The sequence below is a fragment of the Larus michahellis genome, chromosome 24 (genome assembly GCF_964199755.1).
Source record: "Larus michahellis chromosome 24, bLarMic1.1, whole genome shotgun sequence".
NCBI lineage: Eukaryota > Metazoa > Chordata > Aves > Charadriiformes > Laridae > Larus > Larus michahellis.
This window is the reverse complement of record NC_133919.1, coordinates 1,761,333-1,782,848: the sequence shown is the minus strand read 5'-3', so window position 1 is coordinate 1,782,848 and position 21,516 is coordinate 1,761,333. Positions and strand designations below refer to the sequence as shown.

Sequence of the window (21,516 nt, the reverse complement as noted above, 5' to 3'; positions counted from 1 at the left end):
TGCAGGGACAGGGAGCAGGTCTCTTGTGGGGAGAGCCTGAGAGAGCTGGGACTGTTCCTCTTGGTGCTGAGGAGGCTCCAGGGGTGGGAGGGGTCTCTTCGAGGTGCACACGTGCCTGAAGGGAAGGCGTGAAGAAGATGGAGGCAGGCTCTTTTCAGAGGTGTCCAGTGCCAGGACAAGAGGCAACGGGCACCAGCTGAAACGCAGGAGGTTCCACCTCCAAATCCCAAACCACTCTTTGCACTGTGAGGGTGAGCGAGCAGCGGCAGCGGCTGACCTGGGAGGTTGCGGGGGTCTCCATCCTTGCACGTTTGCCAAAGTCTTCTGGCGATGGTCCCGGGCAGCTGGCTCTGGGCGACGCTGCTGGAGGCGGCAGCAGGACAAGATGCCCTGCAAAGGCTCCTGCCACAATAATCAGGCTGTGATTTCTGAGATTTTTTTTTTGTCTGGGCCAGAGAGCTGACCAGCATGGAGTGTGTTGGTGTGTTGTGGCCGTGAGAAGGTGATGAGGAAGTGGAAGGGGAAAGAGAAGGTGAAGGAGCAAAGGGCAAGGAGAGAGGAAGGAGAATCCGAGGGCAAAGGAATAGAAAGAAGTAGAAGCGGAGGAAGAAGAAGAAGGAACGAAAGGGGAAGAAAAGAGGAAAGGGAATGGGAAGGTGATAGGGAAGAGGAAGGGGTAGCGGGAGCCTCCCCTTTGCTTTTCCTCCCAGGGCCTTTAGCAGAGGTCGGGCAACACAAAGAGGTTGGAGCCACGGCAGGAATTGCTCCTGGCAGGCTCCCGGCCCCTGGGGCAGCCGCACTCAGGCGCAGGGAGGCTGGAGGTCTGCAAACGCCCCAGGGCTGTCTGTGGAAGAGAACGGAGGAGCACGGAGCGTTTTCAGTCTGTGCAGGAGTTGAGAAAGGGAAGGAGGAGGTGGAAGGGGAGAAGGAAGGGTGAGAAGAAGCGGGAAGGGAACCAAAGGGAACCAAAGGGAACGGGGTAGTAAAGAGGAAAAGAAATATTGCCCTTTGCTTTTTGTCATAGGGCATTTGGCAGAGTCGTAGAGACACAAAGGGGCTGGAGCCATGGCGGGAATTGCTCCTGGCTCAGGCGCAGGGAGGCTGTAGGTCTGCAAACGCCCTGGAGCTGCATGTCCTGCAGGACGGGAGCAGCCTGTGTTCAGGCAGGGCCCTTGGAGCGTGTGTGGCCAGAGATGGCAGGGCTGGGGGCTGTCCCCAAAGGCAGCTGGGCCTGTCTCTGCTGGGGCTGAGAGACTGCCCTGGCCCGGCTGGCGGGGAGCACGGGCAGGGCGAGGAGGCCCTGCAGCCCACCCTGGGCCTTGAGAGGGAAAACGCAGAGGCAGGGGTTGGAGGCAGGCTTGTTTTATTGAACGGAGAAAGACACGGAAGGCAGAGGCAGGCAGGTTGTCCCCCCAGGCTTCAAGAGAGCTGCTCCTTCAGGCTTCTGGCAGGCGGTGGTCGTTGCAGAGACAAGCAAGTGCCCGGTGGGACGCTGGTGGAGTTGTGCATGTGGGCACGGGCCAGAGCAAGGCAGAGTGGTGTCATGGAGAGCGGGGCAGGAGAGGAGAAAGGAGAGGGGGCGTGAAGCGGAGGTGGCCCAGAGGCTCTGGGGTCTTTGGGGCTGGGTCTAGCAGGGCCCACAGGTGTCCCAGAGCTTCTTGGTGTAGCGGGGCAAGACGCAAGGGCTGCAGGCAGGAGCAGCGTAGGGTCTGCCAAAGGTGCAGAGGCCTCCCGAGCCCTGGGTGGCCCCGGCACCGTAGAGGCCCCCCAGCCCCAGGGAGCCCCCAAAGGCGGGTGCTCCGGAGGAGCCCACCACGGCTTGCTGGGGGAAGGAGCTGAGGATGGGGCCGGGGAAGGTGACCACGACCGGGGGCGGCTGGATGAAGGCCGAGGAGTCGGGGCACTGGCGGGCGCACAGCTCGTTGCAGCTCTCAGCGATGGGCTGAGGGACGGCGACGCTGGTTTTTGGTGGGCACAGGTCGTAGCAAGACATCGTTGCTGTGAGAGAGCTGAGCCTGAAAGACACGGCCGCAAGGAGAGGTGTCGTGAGCGAGGGGGAGATGCCCCAGCCGAGCAGTGCCCTCTTCCCAGAGCTGCCCCGCAGCTGGAGGGGACAGAGCCACCGCCTTGCCCACACCGCCCGCCGCTTGCCCTTTGCCCAGCCAGCCCTACTCAGTGCCCTGCTCTCCGCACCCCTCGCCTTGCCCTCTCTGCGTGCACAGAGGGCACGCAAGGCCTCCCCAAGAGCCTGTGCAGGGCCCGGCTGTGGGTGCCGTAGCCACGGGGCTCCTTCCTCCTCCTGCTGCGGCTCAGCGCGCCCTGGCCGTCCAAGGCTGCTGCCAGCACGGCCACTGCCGTCAGGGCTCTCCTGGCCAGGGAGGCCCCACGCCGGCCCCTGCCAGAGGAGGCACAGACCCACAGGCACCACCTACCCTTTTCCTGAGCAGAGCGAGGCAGGAGCACTGGATGCCAGTGCTCGGACAGGCCAGTGCTTTTATGCTGCTCCAGCGAGCGTGGGGAGGAGCTGGCCATGCTGGGGGCACGTGGCCCGTGGCAACCAAGCCCCTGCCTCCTCCCTGCGTGGCACGGGGCTGTTTTGCTGATGCCGTTTCCTCAGCAGCCCCAACCCGCTCTATCAGCCCCTGCAATTACCCCGCTCGCACGCTTGCCAGCTGCCACCTCATGGGCCAAATGAGCCCCGCTGTCTTTTCATTATCTCGCTGCGTAAGAGGGCACGCAGCGTGACAAAGGCTGACTGCAGGCGCCGTGCGTGCCATAGCTCTTCCCCAAGGGCTTGCTCTCGGGGCGGACCCGGGCCTTCTTTGCAGTGCCACAGGGAAGTCCGGGCTCGTGGCGCTGGCCAAGAAGGCAGCCTTGCAAAGGCCTCCCGCATGCCAGCGCCCACATGACGTACACTGTGTGGCTATTATCTGCCGAGGCGCGAGGTTACGAAATGCCAAAGGAAAGGCACTCCTCTCGGACACTGCCTGCTCAGCACGATGCATCACTCGCCAGTCCAACGGAGCCGGCCTCCATGCGCCTGCAGGCCCTGGCCATGGACCTGTGCAAGCCTGGGGGAGAAAGACCCCTCGTGCTCTTCCCGGAGGTACATGGTGCAAGGAGCACAGACACCCACCAGGACCCACAGGGCACAGGCTCCTGCCAGCCCTGCCCCAGCCTTGTAAAGCCCTCTCAAGTGTCCCCGCAAGCCCATTGCTGGGAGATGGTGCTGGTCAGGGGCTGCCCCTGGCGTGCTCTTGACATGGGAGCTCCGTCTGCTGGCGCGACCACAGCAGCCCCCGGCTGGGCTGGCCCCGCTGGCACTCGCGGCTCTCCTGCCAGCAGAGCCTGGCTGTGGGCACAGGGCACAGCTCTCTTTGGAGGGCAGAGCACGAGGCAGGCAGCGAGGAGCTGCAGGAGCAGGGCCCTCTCCTCTTGTGCGCGCCCCCCGCAGGGAGATGCCTGCTCTCATTTCGTCCATGAAGCAGAAAGGGGAGGAAAGCCTGGGAAGCGGCATGTGCTGGTGTGGCGAGGGGATGCTGACTCAGGGAGGGGCAGAAGGACAGCCCCATCTTCCTCAGCAGCAGGGAGTGCCGCCTCTGCAGATTGGCCCAGGTGGTGCTGAGCAATGGCGGGGCCACTATAAAAGCTCTCCCTCTGCCACGCTCTCCCAACCACTGCTCTGGCTGCCTTCTCCTCGAGGAACAGGGTAAGTCCGCGAGCGCTTCTCCTCCTGGACCCCTGCAAGGACCTGGGTTCTTTTGTCTTGGGCGCTCCCCTCTGCTGCTCTCTCACCATCTCTGCCCTCTTGCAGAGCACCATCTCATCCCGCACAAAGATGTCTTGCTACGACCTGTGCCCACCAAAAACCAGCGTCGCCGTCCCTCAGCCCATCGCTGAGAGCTGCAACGAGCTGTGCGCCCGCCAGTGCCCCGACTCCTCGGCCTTCATCCAGCCGCCCCCGGTCGTGGTCACCTTCCCCGGCCCCATCCTCAGCTCCTTCCCCCAGCAAGCCGTGGTGGGCTCCTCCGGAGCACCCGCCTTTGGGGGCTCCCTGGGGCTGGGGGGCCTCTACGGTGCCGGGGCCACCCAGGGCTCGGGAGGCCTCTGCACCTTTGGCAGACCCTACGCTGCTCCTGCCTGCAGCCCTTGCGTCTTGCCCCGCTACACCAAGAAGCTCTGGGACACCTGTGGGCCCTGCTAGACCCAGCCCAGACCCGGGCGCTGCCCCCAGCCCAAACGCCAACGCCACAACCAGCCATGCAGGGCTGAGCTGGAGGGCACGGGGCACTCGCCGTGCCGCACACCCTTGGCCCTTCCCTGGCCTCTTCTCCTGCCCTTGCCTCCCAGCTCTCGCTCAGGGAAGGAGCTGGACCCAAAAGGCTCTGCGGGGCTGATGGGCCAAGTCCTCAACATCTGGAATGCTGCACCAAGGAGCCATCTGGAGCGAGAAGCCATGCCCTGCAGAAGGTTCCTCTGCCTGCTGCTACACGTGGCATCCAGCCTCTCTGGGTCGGGTCTTGCCCACCGTCTCTCTGTCGCTCTCTCCTGCCCCTCTGGGCACAATAAAGGTTTCCTGCATGCAAGTCACGTCTCCCTCCCTCCTTGTGGCAAGTTGGGAAGACCGCCGGTGCGGGGGCCAAGCAGCAGTGGGAGGGCAAATGCTGTTCCTGAGCTTCCCAGGCTGGGAGAGGGTGGGCGGTTTGGGGAGAGGGAGGCTGGAGGCAGCAGGCAGGGGAGAGAGAGCCTTTTGGTGGGGCTTGCAGGATGTGGGGAAAGGGCAGAGGGCAGGAGAGGGGCTGGCAGTGCTTCCTTGCCTGGCCTTCTCCGCCCAGGAGTGGCACCAGCTCTGCCGGGTCCCGCTGCTCTGCAGAAGCAAGGCAGCAGCTCTGGGCACCCGCACAGAGGAGGCTGGACGAGAGCCAGCGTTCAAGCCAAGGCTTGGGAAATGGCCGTCAATGCTGGAGAGCAGCGTGTCAGGAAAGGCCCTGGGGGACACCAAGGTGAGCATGAGTTGGCAAGGTGGCTTGGGGCCAAGGCAGCCAGCGGTGTGTTGGGCTGCATGCGGAGGAGTGTGGCCAGCACGTGAGGGAGGGGATCCTTGCCCTCCTCTCAGCGCTGGCCAGGCCAAATCTGTGGTGCTGTGTGGAGCGCTGGGCTCCCCAGCACAGGAGAGATGTGGGGCTACTGGAGAGAGCGCAGCAAAGGGCCACGCAGGTGATGCAGGGACAGGGAGCAGGTCTCTTGTGGGGAGAGCCTGAGAGAGCTGGGACTGTTCCTCTTGGTGCTGAGGAGGCTCCAGGGGTGGGAGGGGTCTCTTCGAGGTGCACACGTGCCTGAAGGGAAGGCGTGAAGAAGATGGAGGCAGGCTCTTTTCAGAGGTGTCCAGTGCCAGGACAAGAGGCAACGGGCACCAGCTGAAACGCAGGAGGTTCCACCTCCAAATCCCAAACCACTCTTTGCACTGTGAGGGTGAGCGAGCAGCGGCAGCGGCTGACCTGGGAGGTTGCGGGGGTCTCCATCCTTGCACGTTTGCCAAAGTCTTCTGGTGATGGTCCCGGGCAGCTGGCTCTGGGCGACGCTGCTGGAGGCGGCAGCAGGACAAGATGCCCTGCAAAGGCTCCTGCCACAATAATCAGGCTGTGATTTCTGTGATTTTTTTTTGTCTGGGCCAGAGAGCTGACCAGCATGGAGTGTGTTGGTGTGTTGTGGCCGTGAGAAGGTGATGAGGAAGTGGAAGGGGAAAGAGAAGGTGAAGGAGCAAAGGGCAAGGAGAGAGGAAGGAGAATCCGAGGGCAAAGGAATAGAAAGAAGTAGAAGCGGAGGAAGAAGAAGAAGGAACGAAAGGGGAAGAAAAGAGGAAAGGGAATGGGAAGGTGATAGGGAAGAGGAAGGGGTAGCGGGAGCCTCCCCTTTGCTTTTCCTCCCAGGGCCTTTAGCAGAGGTCGGGCAACACAAAGAGGTTGGAGCCACGGCAGGAATTGCTCCTGGCAGGCTCCCGGCCCCTGGGGCAGCCGCACTCAGGCGCAGGGAGGCTGGAGGTCTGCAAACGCCCCAGGGCTGTCTGTGGAAGAGAACGGAGGAGCACGGAGCGTTTTCAGTCTGTGCAGGAGTTGAGAAAGGGAAGGAGGAGGTGGAAGGGGAGAAGGAAGGGTGAGAAGAAGCGGGAAGGGAACCAAAGGGAACCAAAGGGAACGGGGTAGTAAAGAGGAAAAGAAATATTGCCCTTTGCTTTTTGTCATAGGGCATTTGGCAGAGTCGTAGAGACACAAAGGGGCTGGAGCCATGGCGGGAATTGCTCCTGGCTCAGGCGCAGGGAGGCTGTAGGTCTGCAAACGCCCTGGAGCTGCATGTCCTGCAGGACGGGAGCAGCCTGTGTTCAGGCAGGGCCCTTGGAGCGTGTGTGGCCAGAGATGGCAGGGCTGGGGGCTGTCCCCAAAGGCAGCTGGGCCTGTCTCTGCTGGGGCTGAGAGACTGCCCTGGCCCGGCTGGCGGGGAGCACGGGCAGGGCGAGGAGGCCCTGCAGCCCACCCTGGGCCTTGAGAGGGAAAACGCAGAGGCAGGGGTTGGAGGCAGGCTTGTTTTATTGAACGGAGAAAGACACGGAAGGCAGAGGCAGGCAGGTTGTCCCCCCAGGCTTCAAGAGAGCTGCTCCTTCAGGCTTCTGGCAGGCGGTGGTCGTTGCAGAGACAAGCAAGTGCCCGGTGGGACGCTGGTGGAGTTGTGCATGTGGGCACGGGCCAGAGCAAGGCAGAGTGGTGTCATGGAGAGCGGGGCAGGAGAGGAGAAAGGAGAGGGGGCGTGAAGCGGAGGTGGCCCAGAGGCTCTGGGGTCTTTGGGGCTGGGTCTAGCAGGGCCCACAGGTGTCCCAGAGCTTCTTGGTGTAGCGGGGCAAGACGCAAGGGCTGCAGGCAGGAGCAGCGTAGGGTCTGCCAAAGGTGCAGAGGCCTCCCGAGCCCTGGGTGGCCCCGGCACCGTAGAGGCCCCCCAGCCCCAGGGAGCCCCCAAAGGCGGGTGCTCCGGAGGAGCCCACCACGGCTTGCTGGGGGAAGGAGCTGAGGATGGGGCCGGGGAAGGTGACCACGACCGGGGGCGGCTGGATGAAGGCCGAGGAGTCGGGGCACTGGCGGGCGCACAGCTCGTTGCAGCTCTCAGCGATGGGCTGAGGGACGGCGACACTGGTTTTTGGTGGGCACAGGTCGTAGCAAGACATCGTTGCTGTGAGAGAGCTGAGCCTGAAAGACACGGCCGCAAGGAGAGGTATCGTGAGCGAGGGGGAGATGCCCCAGCCGAGCAGTGCCCTCTTCCCAGAGCTGCCCCGCAGCTGGAGGGGACAGAGCCACCGCCTTGCCCACACCGCCCGCCGCTTGCCCTTTGCCCAGCCAGCCCTACTCAGTGCCCTGCTCTCCGCACCCCTCGCCTTGCCCTCTCTGCGTGCACAGAGGGCACGCAAGGCCTCCCCAAGAGCCTGTGCAGGGCCCGGCTGTGGGTGCCGCAGCCACGGGGCTCCTTCCTCCTCCTGCTGCGGCTCAGCGCGCCCTGGCCGTCCAAGGCTGCTGCCAGCACGGCCACTGCCGTCAGGGCTCTCCTGGCCAGGGAGGCCCCACGCCGGCCCCTGCCAGAGGAGGCACAGACCCACAGGCACCACCTACCCTTTTCCTGAGCAGAGCGAGGCAGGAGCACTGGATGCCAGCGCTCGGCCAGGCCAGTGCTTTTATGCTGCTCCAGCGAGCATGGGGAGGAGCTGGCCACGCTGGGGGCACGTGGCCCGTGGCAACCAAGCCCCTGCCTCCTCCCTGCGTGGCACGGGGCTGTTTTGCTGACGCCGTTTCCTCAGCAGCCCCAACCCGCTCTATCAGCCCCTGCAATTACCCCGCTCGCACGCTTGCCAGCTGCCACCTCATGGGCCAAATGAGCCCCGCTGTCTTTTCATTATCTCGCTGCGTAAGAGGGCACGCAGCGTGACAAAGGCTGACTGCAGGCGCCGTGCGTGCCATAGCTCTTCCCCAAGGGCTTGCTCTCGGGGCGGACCCGGGCCTTCTTTGCAGTGCCACAGGGAAGTCCGGGCTTGTGGTGCTGGCCAAGAAGGCAGCCTTGCAAAGGCCTCCCGCATGCCAGCGCCCACATGACGTACACTGTGTGGCTATTATCTGCCGAGGCGCGAGGTTACGAAATGCCAAAGGAAAGGCACTCCTCTCGGACACTGCCTGCTCAGCACGATGCATCACTCGCCAGTCCAACGGAGCCGGCCTCCATGCGCCTGCGGGCCCTGGCCATGGACCTGTGCAAGCCTGGGGGAGAAATACCCCTCGTGCTCTTCCCGGAGGTACATGGTGCAAGGAGCACGGACACCCACCTGGACCCACAGGGCACAGGCTCCTGCCAGCCCTGCCCCAGCCTTGTAAAGCCCTCTCAAGTGTCCCCGCAAGCCCATTGCTGGGAGATGGTGCTGGTCAGGGGCTGCCCCTGGCGTGCTCTTGACATGGGAGCTCCGTCTGCTGGCGCGACCACAGCAGCCCCCGGCTGGGCTGGCCCCGCTGGCACTCGCGGCTCTCCTGCCAGCAGAGCCTGGCTGCGGGCACAGGGCACAGCTCTCTTTGGAGGGCAGAGCACGAGGCAGGCAGCGAGGAGCTGCAGGAGCAGGGCCCTCTCCTCTTGTGCGCGCCCCCCGCAGGGAGATGCCTGCTCTCATTTCGTCCATGAAGCAGAAAGGGGAGGAAAGCCTGGGAAGCGGCATGTGCTGGTGTGGCGAGGGGATGCTGACTCAGGGAGGGGCAGAAGGACAGCCCCATCTTCCTCAGCAGCAGGGAGTGCCGCCTCTGCAGATTGGCCCAGGTGGTGCTGAGCAATGGCGGGGCCACTATAAAAGCTCTCCCTCTGCCACGCTCTCCCAACCACTGCTCTGGCTGCCTTCTCCTCGAGGAACAGGGTAAGTCCGCGAGCGCTTCTCCTCCTGGACCCCTGCAAGGACCTGGGTTCTTTTGTCTTGGGCGCTCCCCTCTGCTGCTCTCTCACCATCTCTGCCCTCTTGCAGAGCACCATCTCATCCCGCACAAAGATGTCTTGCTACGACCTGTGCCCACCAAAAACCAGCGTCGCCGTCCCTCAGCCCATCGCTGAGAGCTGCAACGAGCTGTGCGCCCGCCAGTGCCCCGACTCCTCGGCCTTCATCCAGCCGCCCCCGGTCGTGGTCACCTTCCCCGGCCCCATCCTCAGCTCCTTCCCCCAGCAAGCCGTGGTGGGCTCCTCCGGAGCACCCGCCTTTGGGGGCTCCCTGGGGCTGGGGGGCCTCTACGGTGCCGGGGCCACCCAGGGCTCGGGAGGCCTCTGCACCTTTGGCAGACCCTACGCTGCTCCTGCCTGCAGCCCTTGCGTCTTGCCCCGCTACACCAAGAAGCTCTGGGACACCTGTGGGCCCTGCTAGACCCAGCCCAGACCCGGGCGCTGCCCCCAGCCCAAACGCCAACGCCACAACCAGCCATGCAGGGCTGAGCTGGAGGGCACGGGGCACTCGCCGTGCCGCACACCCTTGGCCCTTCCCTGGCCTCTTCTCCTGCCCTTGCCTCCCAGCTCTCGCTCAGGGAAGGAGCTGGACCCAAAAGGCTCTGCGGGGCTGATGGGCCAAGTCCTCAACATCTGGAATGCTGCACCAAGGAGCCATCTGGAGCGAGAAGCCATGCCCTGCAGAAGGTTCCTCTGCCTGCTGCTACACGTGGCATCCAGCCTCTCTGGGTCGGGTCTTGCCCACCGTCTCTCTGTCGCTCTCTCCTGCCCCTCTGGGCACAATAAAGGTTTCCTGCATGCAAGTCACGTCTCCCTCCCTCCTTGTGGCAAGTTGGGAAGACCGCCGGTGCGGGGGCCAAGCAGCAGTGGGAGGGCAAATGCTGTTCCTGAGCTTCCCAGGCTGGGAGAGGGTGGGCGGTTTGGGGAGAGGGAGGCTGGAGGCAGCAGGCAGGGGAGAGAGAGCCTTTTGGTGGGGCTTGCAGGATGTGGGGAAAGGGCGGAGGGCAGGAGAGGGGCTGGCAGTGCTTCCTTGCCTGGCCTTCTCCGCCCAGGAGTGGCACCAGCTCTGCCGGGTCCCGCTGCTCTGCAGAAGCAAGGCAGCAGCTCTGGGCACCCGCACAGAGGAGGCTGGACGAGAGCCAGCGTTCAAGCCAAGGCTTGGGAGATGGCCGTCAATGCTGGAGAGCAGCGTGTCAGGAAAGGCCCTGGGGGACACCAAGGTGAGCATGAGTTGGCAAGGTGGCTTGGGGCCAAGGCAGCCAGCGGTGTGTTGGGCTGCATGCGGAGGAGTGTGGCCAGCACGTGAGGGAGGGGATCCTTGCCCTCCTCTCAGCGCTGGCCAGGCCAAATCTGTGGTGCTGTGTGGAGCGCTGGGCTCCCCAGCACAGGAGAGATGTGGGGCTACTGGAGAGAGCGCAGCAAAGGGCCACGCAGGTGATGCAGGGACAGGGAGCAGGTCTCTTGTGGGGAGAGCCTGAGAGAGCTGGGACTGTTCCTCTTGGTGCTGAGGAGGCTCCAGGGGTGGGAGGGGTCTCTTCGAGGTGCACACGTGCCTGAAGGGAAGGCGTGAAGAAGATGGAGGCAGGCTCTTTTCAGAGGTGTCCAGTGCCAGGACAAGAGGCAACGGGCACCAGCTGAAACGCAGGAGGTTCCACCTCCAAATCCCAAACCACTCTTTGCACTGTGAGGGTGAGCGAGCAGCGGCAGCGGCTGACCTGGGAGGTTGCGGGGGTCTCCATCCTTGCACGTTTGCCAAAGTCTTCTGGCGATGGTCCCGGGCAGCTGGCTCTGGGCGACGCTGCTGGAGGCGGCAGCAGGACAAGATGCCCTGCAAAGGCTCCTGCCACAATAATCAGGCTGTGATTTCTGAGATTTTTTTTTGTCTGGGCCAGAGAGCTGACCAGCATGGAGTGTGTTGGTGTGTTGTGGCCGTGAGAAGGTGATGAGGAAGTGGAAGGGGAAAGAGAAGGTGAAGGAGCAAAGGGCAAGGAGAGAGGAAGGAGAATCCGAGGGCAAAGGAATAGAAAGAAGTAGAAGCGGAGGAAGAAGAAGAAGGAACGAAAGGGGAAGAAAAGAGGAAAGGGAATGGGAAGGTGATAGGGAAGAGGAAGGGGTAGCGGGAGCCTCCCCTTTGCTTTTCCTCCCAGGGCCTTTAGCAGAGGTCGGGCAACACAAAGAGGTTGGAGCCACGGCAGGAATTGCTCCTGGCAGGCTCCCGGCCCCTGGGGCAGCCGCACTCAGGCGCAGGGAGGCTGGAGGTCTGCAAACGCCCCAGGGCTGTCTGTGGAAGAGAACGGAGGAGCACGGAGCGTTTTCAGTCTGTGCAGGAGTTGAGAAAGGGAAGGAGGAGGTGGAAGGGGAGAAGGAAGGGTGAGAAGAAGCGGGAAGGGAACCAAAGGGAACCAAAGGGAACGGGGTAGTAAAGAGGAAAAGAAATATTGCCCTTTGCTTTTTGTCATAGGGCATTTGGCAGAGTCGTAGAGACACAAAGGGGCTGGAGCCATGGCGGGAATTGCTCCTGGCTCAGGCGCAGGGAGGCTGTAGGTCTGCAAACGCCCTGGAGCTGCATGTCCTGCAGGACGGGAGCAGCCTGTGTTCAGGCAGGGCCCTTGGAGCGTGTGTGGCCAGAGATGGCAGGGCTGGGGGCTGTCCCCAAAGGCAGCTGGGCCTGTCTCTGCTGGGGCTGAGAGACTGCCCTGGCCCGGCTGGCGGGGAGCACGGGCAGGGCGAGGAGGCCCTGCAGCCCACCCTGGGCCTTGAGAGGGAAAACGCAGAGGCAGGGGTTGGAGGCAGGCTTGTTTTATTGAACGGAGAAAGACACGGAAGGCAGAGGCAGGCAGGTTGTCCCCCCAGGCTTCAAGAGAGCTGCTCCTTCAGGCTTCTGGCAGGCGGTGGTCGTTGCAGAGACAAGCAAGTGCCCGGTGGGACGCTGGTGGAGTTGTGCATGTGGGCACGGGCCAGAGCAAGGCAGAGTGGTGTCATGGAGAGCGGGGCAGGAGAGGAGAAAGGAGAGGGGGCGTGAAGCGGAGGTGGCCCAGAGGCTCTGGGGTCTTTGGGGCTGGGTCTAGCAGGGCCCACAGGTGTCCCAGAGCTTCTTGGTGTAGCGGGGCAAGACGCAAGGGCTGCAGGCAGGAGCAGCGTAGGGTCTGCCAAAGGTGCAGAGGCCTCCCGAGCCCTGGGTGGCCCCGGCACCGTAGAGGCCCCCCAGCCCCAGGGAGCCCCCAAAGGCGGGTGCTCCGGAGGAGCCCACCACGGCTTGCTGGGGGAAGGAGCTGAGGATGGGGCCGGGGAAGGTGACCACGACCGGGGGCGGCTGGATGAAGGCCGAGGAGTCGGGGCACTGGCGGGCGCACAGCTCGTTGCAGCTCTCAGCGATGGGCTGAGGGACGGCGACACTGGTTTTTGGTGGGCACAGGTCGTAGCAAGACATCGTTGCTGTGAGAGAGCTGAGCCTGAAAGACACGGCCGCAAGGAGAGGTATCGTGAGCGAGGGGGAGATGCCCCAGCCGAGCAGTGCCCTCTTCCCAGAGCTGCCCCGCAGCTGGAGGGGACAGAGCCACCGCCTTGCCCACACCGCCCGCCGCTTGCCCTTTGCCCAGCCAGCCCTACTCAGTGCCCTGCTCTCCGCACCCCTCGCCTTGCCCTCTCTGCGTGCACAGAGGGCACGCAAGGCCTCCCCAAGAGCCTGTGCAGGGCCCGGCTGTGGGTGCCGCAGCCACGGGGCTCCTTCCTCCTCCTGCTGCGGCTCAGCGCGCCCTGGCCGTCCAAGGCTGCTGCCAGCACGGCCACTGCCGTCAGGGCTCTCCTGGCCAGGGAGGCCCCACGCCGGCCCCTGCCAGAGGAGGCACAGACCCACAGGCACCACCTACCCTTTTCCTGAGCAGAGCGAGGCAGGAGCACTGGATGCCAGCGCTCGGCCAGGCCAGTGCTTTTATGCTGCTCCAGCGAGCATGGGGAGGAGCTGGCCACGCTGGGGGCACGTGGCCCGTGGCAACCAAGCCCCTGCCTCCTCCCTGCGTGGCACGGGGCTGTTTTGCTGACGCCGTTTCCTCAGCAGCCCCAACCCGCTCTATCAGCCCCTGCAATTACCCCGCTCGCACGCTTGCCAGCTGCCACCTCATGGGCCAAATGAGCCCCGCTGTCTTTTCATTATCTCGCTGCGTAAGAGGGCACGCAGCGTGACAAAGGCTGACTGCAGGCGCCGTGCGTGCCATAGCTCTTCCCCAAGGGCTTGCTCTCGGGGCGGACCCGGGCCTTCTTTGCAGTGCCACAGGGAAGTCCGGGCTTGTGGTGCTGGCCAAGAAGGCAGCCTTGCAAAGGCCTCCCGCATGCCAGCGCCCACATGACGTACACTGTGTGGCTATTATCTGCCGAGGCGCGAGGTTACGAAATGCCAAAGGAAAGGCACTCCTCTCGGACACTGCCTGCTCAGCACGATGCATCACTCGCCAGTCCAACGGAGCCGGCCTCCATGCGCCTGCGGGCCCTGGCCATGGACCTGTGCAAGCCTGGGGGAGAAATACCCCTCGTGCTCTTCCCGGAGGTACATGGTGCAAGGAGCACGGACACCCACCTGGACCCACAGGGCACAGGCTCCTGCCAGCCCTGCCCCAGCCTTGTAAAGCCCTCTCAAGTGTCCCCGCAAGCCCATTGCTGGGAGATGGTGCTGGTCAGGGGCTGCCCCTGGCGTGCTCTTGACATGGGAGCTCCGTCTGCTGGCGCGACCACAGCAGCCCCCGGCTGGGCTGGCCCCGCTGGCACTCGCGGCTCTCCTGCCAGCAGAGCCTGGCTGCGGGCACAGGGCACAGCTCTCTTTGGAGGGCAGAGCACGAGGCAGGCAGCGAGGAGCTGCAGGAGCAGGGCCCTCTCCTCTTGTGCGCGCCCCCCGCAGGGAGATGCCTGCTCTCATTTCGTCCATGAAGCAGAAAGGGGAGGAAAGCCTGGGAAGCGGCATGTGCTGGTGTGGCGAGGGGATGCTGACTCAGGGAGGGGCAGAAGGACAGCCCCATCTTCCTCAGCAGCAGGGAGTGCCGCCTCTGCAGATTGGCCCAGGTGGTGCTGAGCAATGGCGGGGCCACTATAAAAGCTCTCCCTCTGCCACGCTCTCCCAACCACTGCTCTGGCTGCCTTCTCCTCGAGGAACAGGGTAAGTCCGCGAGCGCTTCTCCTCCTGGACCCCTGCAAGGACCTGGGTTCTTTTGTCTTGGGCGCTCCCCTCTGCTGCTCTCTCACCATCTCTGCCCTCTTGCAGAGCACCATCTCATCCCGCACAAAGATGTCTTGCTACGACCTGTGCCCACCAAAAACCAGCGTCGCCGTCCCTCAGCCCATCGCTGAGAGCTGCAACGAGCTGTGCGCCCGCCAGTGCCCCGACTCCTCGGCCTTCATCCAGCCGCCCCCGGTCGTGGTCACCTTCCCCGGCCCCATCCTCAGCTCCTTCCCCCAGCAAGCCGTGGTGGGCTCCTCCGGAGCACCCGCCTTTGGGGGCTCCCTGGGGCTGGGGGGCCTCTACGGTGCCGGGGCCACCCAGGGCTCGGGAGGCCTCTGCACCTTTGGCAGACCCTACGCTGCTCCTGCCTGCAGCCCTTGCGTCTTGCCCCGCTACACCAAGAAGCTCTGGGACACCTGTGGGCCCTGCTAGACCCAGCCCAGACCCGGGCGCTGCCCCCAGCCCAAACGCCAACGCCACAACCAGCCATGCAGGGCTGAGCTGGAGGGCACGGGGCACTCGCCGTGCCGCACACCCTTGGCCCTTCCCTGGCCTCTTCTCCTGCCCTTGCCTCCCAGCTCTCGCTCAGGGAAGGAGCTGGACCCAAAAGGCTCTGCGGGGCTGATGGGCCAAGTCCTCAACATCTGGAATGCTGCACCAAGGAGCCATCTGGAGCGAGAAGCCATGCCCTGCAGAAGGTTCCTCTGCCTGCTGCTACACGTGGCATCCAGCCTCTCTGGGTCGGGTCTTGCCCACCGTCTCTCTGTCGCTCTCTCCTGCCCCTCTGGGCACAATAAAGGTTTCCTGCATGCAAGTCACGTCTCCCTCCCTCCTTGTGGCAAGTTGGGAAGACCGCCGGTGCGGGGGCCAAGCAGCAGTGGGAGGGCAAATGCTGTTCCTGAGCTTCCCAGGCTGGGAGAGGGTGGGCGGTTTGGGGAGAGGGAGGCTGGAGGCAGCAGGCAGGGGAGAGAGAGCCTTTTGGTGGGGCTTGCAGGATGTGGGGAAAGGGCGGAGGGCAGGAGAGGGGCTGGCAGTGCTTCCTTGCCTGGCCTTCTCCGCCCAGGAGTGGCACCAGCTCTGCCGGGTCCCGCTGCTCTGCAGAAGCAAGGCAGCAGCTCTGGGCACCCGCACAGAGGAGGCTGGACGAGAGCCAGCGTTCAAGCCAAGGCTTGGGAGATGGCCGTCAATGCTGGAGAGCAGCGTGTCAGGAAAGGCCCTGGGGGACACCAAGGTGAGCATGAGTTGGCAAGGTGGCTTGGGGCCAAGGCAGCCAGCGGTGTGTTGGGCTGCATGCGGAGGAGTGTGGCCAGCACGTGAGGGAGGGGATCCTTGCCCTCCTCTCAGCGCTGGCCAGGCCAAATCTGTGGTGCTGTGTGGAGCGCTGGGCTCCCCAGCACAGGAGAGATGTGGGGCTACTGGAGAGAGCGCAGCAAAGGGCCACGCAGGTGATGCAGGGACAGGGAGCAGGTCTCTTGTGGGGAGAGCCTGAGAGAGCTGGGACTGTTCCTCTTGGTGCTGAGGAGGCTCCAGGGGTGGGAGGGGTCTCTTCGAGGTGCACACGTGCCTGAAGGGAAGGCGTGAAGAAGATGGAGGCAGGCTCTTTTCAGAGGTGTCCAGTGCCAGGACAAGAGGCAACGGGCACCAGCTGAAACGCAGGAGGTTCCACCTCCAAATCCCAAACCACTCTTTGCACTGTGAGGGTGAGCGAGCAGCGGCAGCGGCTGACCTGGGAGGTTGCGGGGGTCTCCATCCTTGCACGTTTGCCAAAGTCTTCTGGCGATGGTCCCGGGCAGCTGGCTCTGGGCGACGCTGCTGGAGGCGGCAGCAGGACAAGATGCCCTGCAAAGGCTCCTGCCACAATAATCAGGCTGTGATTTCTGAGATTTTTTTTTGTCTGGGCCAGAGAGCTGACCAGCATGGAGTGTGTTGGTGTGTTGTGGCCGTGAGAAGGTGATGAGGAAGTGGAAGGGGAAAGAGAAGGTGAAGGAGCAAAGGGCAAGGAGAGAGGAAGGAGAATCCGAGGGCAAAGGAATAGAAAGAAGTAGAAGCGGAGGAAGAAGAAGAAGGAACGAAAGGGGAAGAAAAGAGGAAAGGGAATGGGAAGGTGATAGGGAAGAGGAAGGGGTAGCGGGAGCCTCCCCTTTGCTTTTCCTCCCAGGGCCTTTAGCAGAGGTCGGGCAACACAAAGAGGTTGGAGCCACGGCAGGAATTGCTCCTGGCAGGCTCCCGGCCCCTGGGGCAGCCGCACTCAGGCGCAGGGAGGCTGGAGGTCTGCAAACGCCCCAGGGCTGTCTGTGGAAGAGAACGGAGGAGCACGGAGCGTTTTCAGTCTGTGCAGGAGTTGAGAAAGGGAAGGAGGAGGTGGAAGGGGAGAAGGAAGGGTGAGAAGAAGCGGGAAGGGAACCAAAGGGAACCAAAGGGAACGGGGTAGTAAAGAGGAAAAGAAATATTGCCCTTTGCTTTTTGTCATAGGGCATTTGGCAGAGTCGTAGAGACACAAAGGGGCTGGAGCCATGGCGGGAATTGCTCCTGGCTCAGGCGCAGGGAGGCTGTAGGTCTGCAAACGCCCTGGAGCTGCATGTCCTGCAGGACGGGAGCAGCCTGTGTTCAGGCAGGGCCCTTGGAGCGTGTGTGGCCAGAGATGGCAGGGCTGGGGGCTGTCCCCAAAGGCAGCTGGGCCTGTCTCTGCTGGGGCTGAGAGACTGCCCTGGCCCGGCTGGCGGGGAGCACGGGCAGGGCGAGGAGGCCCTGCAGCCCACCCTGGGCCTTGAGAGGGAAAACGCAGAGGCAGGGGTTGGAGGCAGGCTTGTTTTATTGAACGGAGAAAGACACGGAAGGCAGAGGCAGGCAGGTTGTCCCCCCAGGCTTCAAGAGAGCTGCTCCTTCAGGCTTCTGGCAGGCGGTGGTCGTTGCAGAGACAAGCAAGTGCCCGGTGGGACGCTGGTGGAGTTGTGCATGTGGGCACGGGCCAGAGCAAGGCAGAGTGGTGTCATGGAGAGCGGGGCAGGAGAGGAGAAAGGAGAGGGGGCGTGAAGCGGAGGTGGCCCAGAGGCTCTGGGGTCTTTGGGGCTGGGTCTAGCAGGGCCCACAGGTGTCCCAGAGCTTCTTGGTGTAGCGGGGCAAGACGCAAGGGCTGCAGGCAGGAGCAGCGTAGGGTCTGCCAAAGGTGCAGAGGCCTCCCGAGCCCTGGGTGGCCCCGGCACCGTAGAGGCCCCCCAGCCCCAGGGAGCCCCCAAAGGCGGGTGCTCCGGAGGAGCCCACCACGGCTTGCTGGGGGAAGGAGCTGAGGATGGGGCCGGGGAAGGTGACCACGACCGGGGGCGGCTGGATGAAGGCCGAGGAGTCGGGGCACTGGCGGGCGCACAGCTCGTTGCAGCTCTCAGCGATGGGCTGAGGGACGGCGACACTGGTTTTTGGTGGGCACAGGTCGTAGCAAGACATCGTTGCTGTGAGAGAGCTGAGCCTGAAAGACACGGCCGCAAGGAGAGGTATCGTGAGCGAGGGGGAGATGCCCCAGCCGAGCAGTGCCCTCTTCCCAGAGCTGCCCCGCAGCTGGAGGGGACAGAGCCACCGCCTTGCCCACACCGCCCGCCGCTTGCCCTTTGCCCAGCCAGCCCTACTCAGTGCCCTGCTCTCCGCACCCCTCGCCTTGCCCTCTCTGCGTGCACAGAGGGCACGCAAGGCCTCCCCAAGAGCCTGTGCAGGGCCCGGCTGTGGGTGCCGCAGCCACGGGGCTCCTTCCTCCTCCTGCTGCGGCTCAGCGCGCCCTGGCCGTCCAAGGCTGCTGCCAGCACGGCCACTGCCGTCAGGGCTCTCCTGGCCAGGGAGGCCCCACGCCGGCCCCTGCCAGAGGAGGCACAGACCCACAGGCACCACCTACCCTTTTCCTGAGCAGAGCGAGGCAGGAGCACTGGATGCCAGCGCTCGGCCAGGCCAGTGCTTTTATGCTGCTCCAGCGAGCATGGGGAGGAGCTGGCCACGCTGGGGGCACGTGGCCCGTGGCAACCAAGCCCCTGCCTCCTCCCTGCGTGGCACGGGGCTGTTTTGCTGACGCCGTTTCCTCAGCAGCCCCAACCCGCTCTATCAGCCCCTGCAATTACCCCGCTCGCACGCTTGCCAGCTGCCACCTCATGGGCCAAATGAGCCCCGCTGTCTTTTCATTATCTCGCTGCGTAAGAGGGCACGCAGCGTGACAAAGGCTGACTGCAGGCGCCGTGCGTGCCATAGCTCTTCCCCAAGGGCTTGCTCTCGGGGCGGACCCGGGCCTTCTTTGCAGTGCCACAGGGAAGTCCGGGCTTGTGGTGCTGGCCAAGAAGGCAGCCTTGCAAAGGCCTCCCGCATGCCAGCGCCCACATGACGTACACTGTGTGGCTATTATCTGCCGAGGCGCGAGGTTACGAAATGCCAAAGGAAAGGCACTCCTCTCGGACACTGCCTGCTCAGCACGATGCATCACTCGCCAGTCCAACGGAGCCGGCCTCCATGCGCCTGCGGGCCCTGGCCATGGACCTGTGCAAGCCTGGGGGAGAAATACCCCTCGTGCTCTTCCCGGAGGTACATGGTGCAAGGAGCACGGACACCCACCTGGACCCACAGGGCACAGGCTCCTGCCAGCCCTGCCCCAGCCTTGTAAAGCCCTCTCAAGTGTCCCCGCAAGCCCATTGCTGGGAGATGGTGCTGGTCAGGGGCTGCCCCTGGCGTGCTCTTGACATGGGAGCTCCGTCTGCTGGCGCGACCACAGCAGCCCCCGGCTGGGCTGGCCCCGCTGGCACTCGCGGCTCTCCTGCCAGCAGAGCCTGGCTGCGGGCACAGGGCACAGCTCTCTTTGGAGGGCAGAGCACGAGGCAGGCAGCGAGGAGCTGCAGGAGCAGGGCCCTCTCCTCTTGTGCGCGCCCCCCGCAGGGAGATGCCTGCTCTCATTTCGTCCATGAAGCAGAAAGGGGAGGAAAGCCTGGGAAGCGGCATGTGCTGGTGTGGCGAGGGGATGCTGACTCAGGGAGGGGCAGAAGGACAGCCCCATCTTCCTCAGCAGCAGGGAGTGCCGCCTCTGCAGATTGGCCCAGGTGGTGCTGAGCAATGGCGGGGCCACTATAAAAGCTCTCCCTCTGCCACGCTCTCCCAACCACTGCTCTGGCTGCCTTCTCCTCGAGGAACAGGGTAAGTCCGCGAGCGCTTCTCCTCCTGGACCCCTGCAAGGACCTGGGTTCTTTTGTCTTGGGCGCTCCCCTCTGCTGCTCTCTCACCATCTCTGCCCTCTTGCAGAGCACCATCTCATCCCGCACAAAGATGTCTTGCTACGACCTGTGCCCACCAAAAACCAGCGTCGCCGTCCCTCAGCCCATCGCTGAGAGCTGCAACGAGCTGTGCGCCCGCCAGTGCCCCGACTCCTCGGCCTTCATCCAGCCGCCCCCGGTCGTGGTCACCTTCCCCGGCCCCATCCTCAGCTCCTTCCCCCAGCAAGCCGTGGTGGGCTCCTCCGGAGCACCCGCCTTTGGGGGCTCCCTGGGGCTGGGGGGCCTCTACGGTGCCGGGGCCACCCAGGGCTCGGGAGGCCTCTGCACCTTTGGCAGACCCTACGCTGCTCCTGCCTGCAGCCCTTGCGTCTTGCCCCGCTACACCAAGAAGCTCTGGGACACCTGTGGGCCCTGCTAGACCCAGCCCAGACCCGGGCGCTGCCCCCAGCCCAAACGCCAACGCCACAACCAGCCATGCAGGGCTGAGCTGGAGGGCACGGGGCACTCGCCGTGCCGCACACCCTTGGCCCTTCCCTGGCCTCTTCTCCTGCCCTTGCCTCCCAGCTCTCGCTCAGGGAAGGAGCTGGACCCAAAAGGCTCTGCGGGGCTGATGGGCCAAGTCCTCAACATCTGGAATGCTGCACCAAGGAGCCATCTGGAGCGAGAAGCCATGCCCTGCAGAAGGTTCCTCTGCCTGCTGCTACACGTGGCATCCAGCCTCTCTGGGTCGGGTCTTGCCCACCGTCTCTCTGTCGCTCTCTCCTGCCCCTCTGGGCACAATAAAGGTTTCCTGCATGCAAGTCACGTCTCCCTCCCTCCTTGTGGCAAGTTGGGAAGACCGCCGGTGCGGGGGCCAAGCAGCAGTGGGAGGGCAAATGCTGTTCCTGAGCTTCCCAGGCTGGGAGAGGGTGGGCGGTTTGGGGAGAGGGAGGCTGGAGGCAGCAGGCAGGGGAGAGAGAGCCTTTTGGTGGGGCTTGCAGGATGTGGGGAAAGGGCGGAGGGCAGGAGAGGGGCTGGCAGTGCTTCCTTGCCTGGCCTTCTCCGCCCAGGAGTGGCACCAGCTCTGCCGGGTCCCGCTGCTCTGCAGAAGCAAGGCAGCAGCTCTGGGCACCCGCACAGAGGAGGCTGGACGAGAGCCAGCGTTCAAGCCAAGGCTTGGGAGATGGCCGTCAATGCTGGAGAGCAGCGTGTCAGGAAAGGCCCTGGGGGACACCAAGGTGAGCATGAGTTGGCAAGGTGGCTTGGGGCCAAGGCAGCCAGCGGTGTGTTGGGCTGCATGCGGAGGAGTGTGGCCAGCACGTGAGGGAGGGGATCCTTGCCCTCCTCTCAGCGCTGGCCAGGCCAAATCTGTGGTGCTGTGTGGAGCGCTGGGCTCCCCAGCACAGGAGAGATGTGGGGCTACTGGAGAGAGCGCAGCAAAGGGCCACGCAGGTGATGCAGGGACAGGGAGCAGGTCTCTTGTGGGGAGAGCCTGAGAGAGCTGGGACTGTTCCTCTTGGTGCTGAGGAGGCTCCAGGGGTGGGAGGGGTCTCTTCGAGGTGCACACGTGCCTGAAGGGAAGGCGTGAAGAAGATGGAGGCAGGCTCTTTTCAGAGGTGTCCAGTGCCAGGACAAGAGGCAACGGGCACCAGCTGAAACGCAGGAGGTTCCACCTCCAAATCCCAAACCACTCTTTGCACTGTGAGGGTGAGCGAGCAGCGGCAGCGGCTGACCTGGGAGGTTGCGGGGGTCTCCATCCTTGCACGTTTGCCAAAGTCTTCTGGCGATGGTCCCGGGCAGCTGGCTCTGGGCGACGCTGCTGGAGGCGGCAGCAGGACAAGATGCCCTGCAAAGGCTCCTGCCACAATAATCAGGCTGTGATTTCTGAGATTTTTTTTTGTCTGGGCCAGAGAGCTGACCAGCATGGAGTGTGTTGGTGTGTTGTGGCCGTGAGAAGGTGATGAGGAAGTGGAAGGGGAAAGAGAAGGTGAAGGAGCAAAGGGCAAGGAGAGAGGAAGGAGAATCCGAGGGCAAAGGAATAGAAAGAAGTAGAAGCGGAGGAAGAAGAAGAAGGAACGAAAGGGGAAGAAA

The 21,516-nt window shown here is 64.0% G+C and overlaps 4 protein-coding genes across 4 annotated transcripts; all 4 read left to right on the top strand.

Moving 5' to 3' along the window:
* Positions 1–3,774: 3,774 nt before the first annotated feature.
* On the top strand, positions 3,775–4,594 carry LOC141734483 (feather keratin 3-like). The gene has a single exon (XM_074566322.1). The coding sequence runs from the start codon at positions 3,839–3,841 to the stop codon at positions 4,202–4,204; it is 366 nt and encodes a 121-aa protein (XP_074422423.1). The 5' UTR covers positions 3,775–3,838; the 3' UTR covers positions 4,205–4,594.
* A 4,400-nt stretch (positions 4,595–8,994) lies between these two features.
* LOC141734498 (feather keratin 3-like) lies at positions 8,995–9,814 on the top strand. The gene has a single exon (XM_074566341.1). The coding sequence runs from the start codon at positions 9,059–9,061 to the stop codon at positions 9,422–9,424; it is 366 nt and encodes a 121-aa protein (XP_074422442.1). The 5' UTR covers positions 8,995–9,058; the 3' UTR covers positions 9,425–9,814.
* A 4,400-nt stretch (positions 9,815–14,214) lies between these two features.
* On the top strand, positions 14,215–15,034 carry LOC141734497 (feather keratin 3-like). The gene has a single exon (XM_074566340.1). It carries the CDS (start codon positions 14,279–14,281, stop codon positions 14,642–14,644), a length of 366 nt encoding a protein of 121 aa, XP_074422441.1. The 5' UTR covers positions 14,215–14,278; the 3' UTR covers positions 14,645–15,034.
* A 4,400-nt stretch (positions 15,035–19,434) lies between these two features.
* LOC141734499 (feather keratin 3-like) lies at positions 19,435–20,254 on the top strand. Its single transcript, XM_074566342.1, has one exon. The coding sequence runs from the start codon at positions 19,499–19,501 to the stop codon at positions 19,862–19,864; it is 366 nt and encodes a 121-aa protein (XP_074422443.1). The 5' UTR covers positions 19,435–19,498; the 3' UTR covers positions 19,865–20,254.
* The last annotated feature ends 1,262 nt before the right edge of the window (positions 20,255–21,516 follow it).

Coding starts and splice junctions, on each gene's coding strand:
- LOC141734499 (XM_074566342.1), top strand. CDS start 19,499: ATGTCTTGCTACGACCTGTGCCCACCAAAAACCAGCGTCGCCGTCCCT.
- LOC141734498 (XM_074566341.1), top strand. CDS start 9,059: ATGTCTTGCTACGACCTGTGCCCACCAAAAACCAGCGTCGCCGTCCCT.
- LOC141734483 (XM_074566322.1), top strand. CDS start 3,839: ATGTCTTGCTACGACCTGTGCCCACCAAAAACCAGCGTCGCCGTCCCT.
- LOC141734497 (XM_074566340.1), top strand. CDS start 14,279: ATGTCTTGCTACGACCTGTGCCCACCAAAAACCAGCGTCGCCGTCCCT.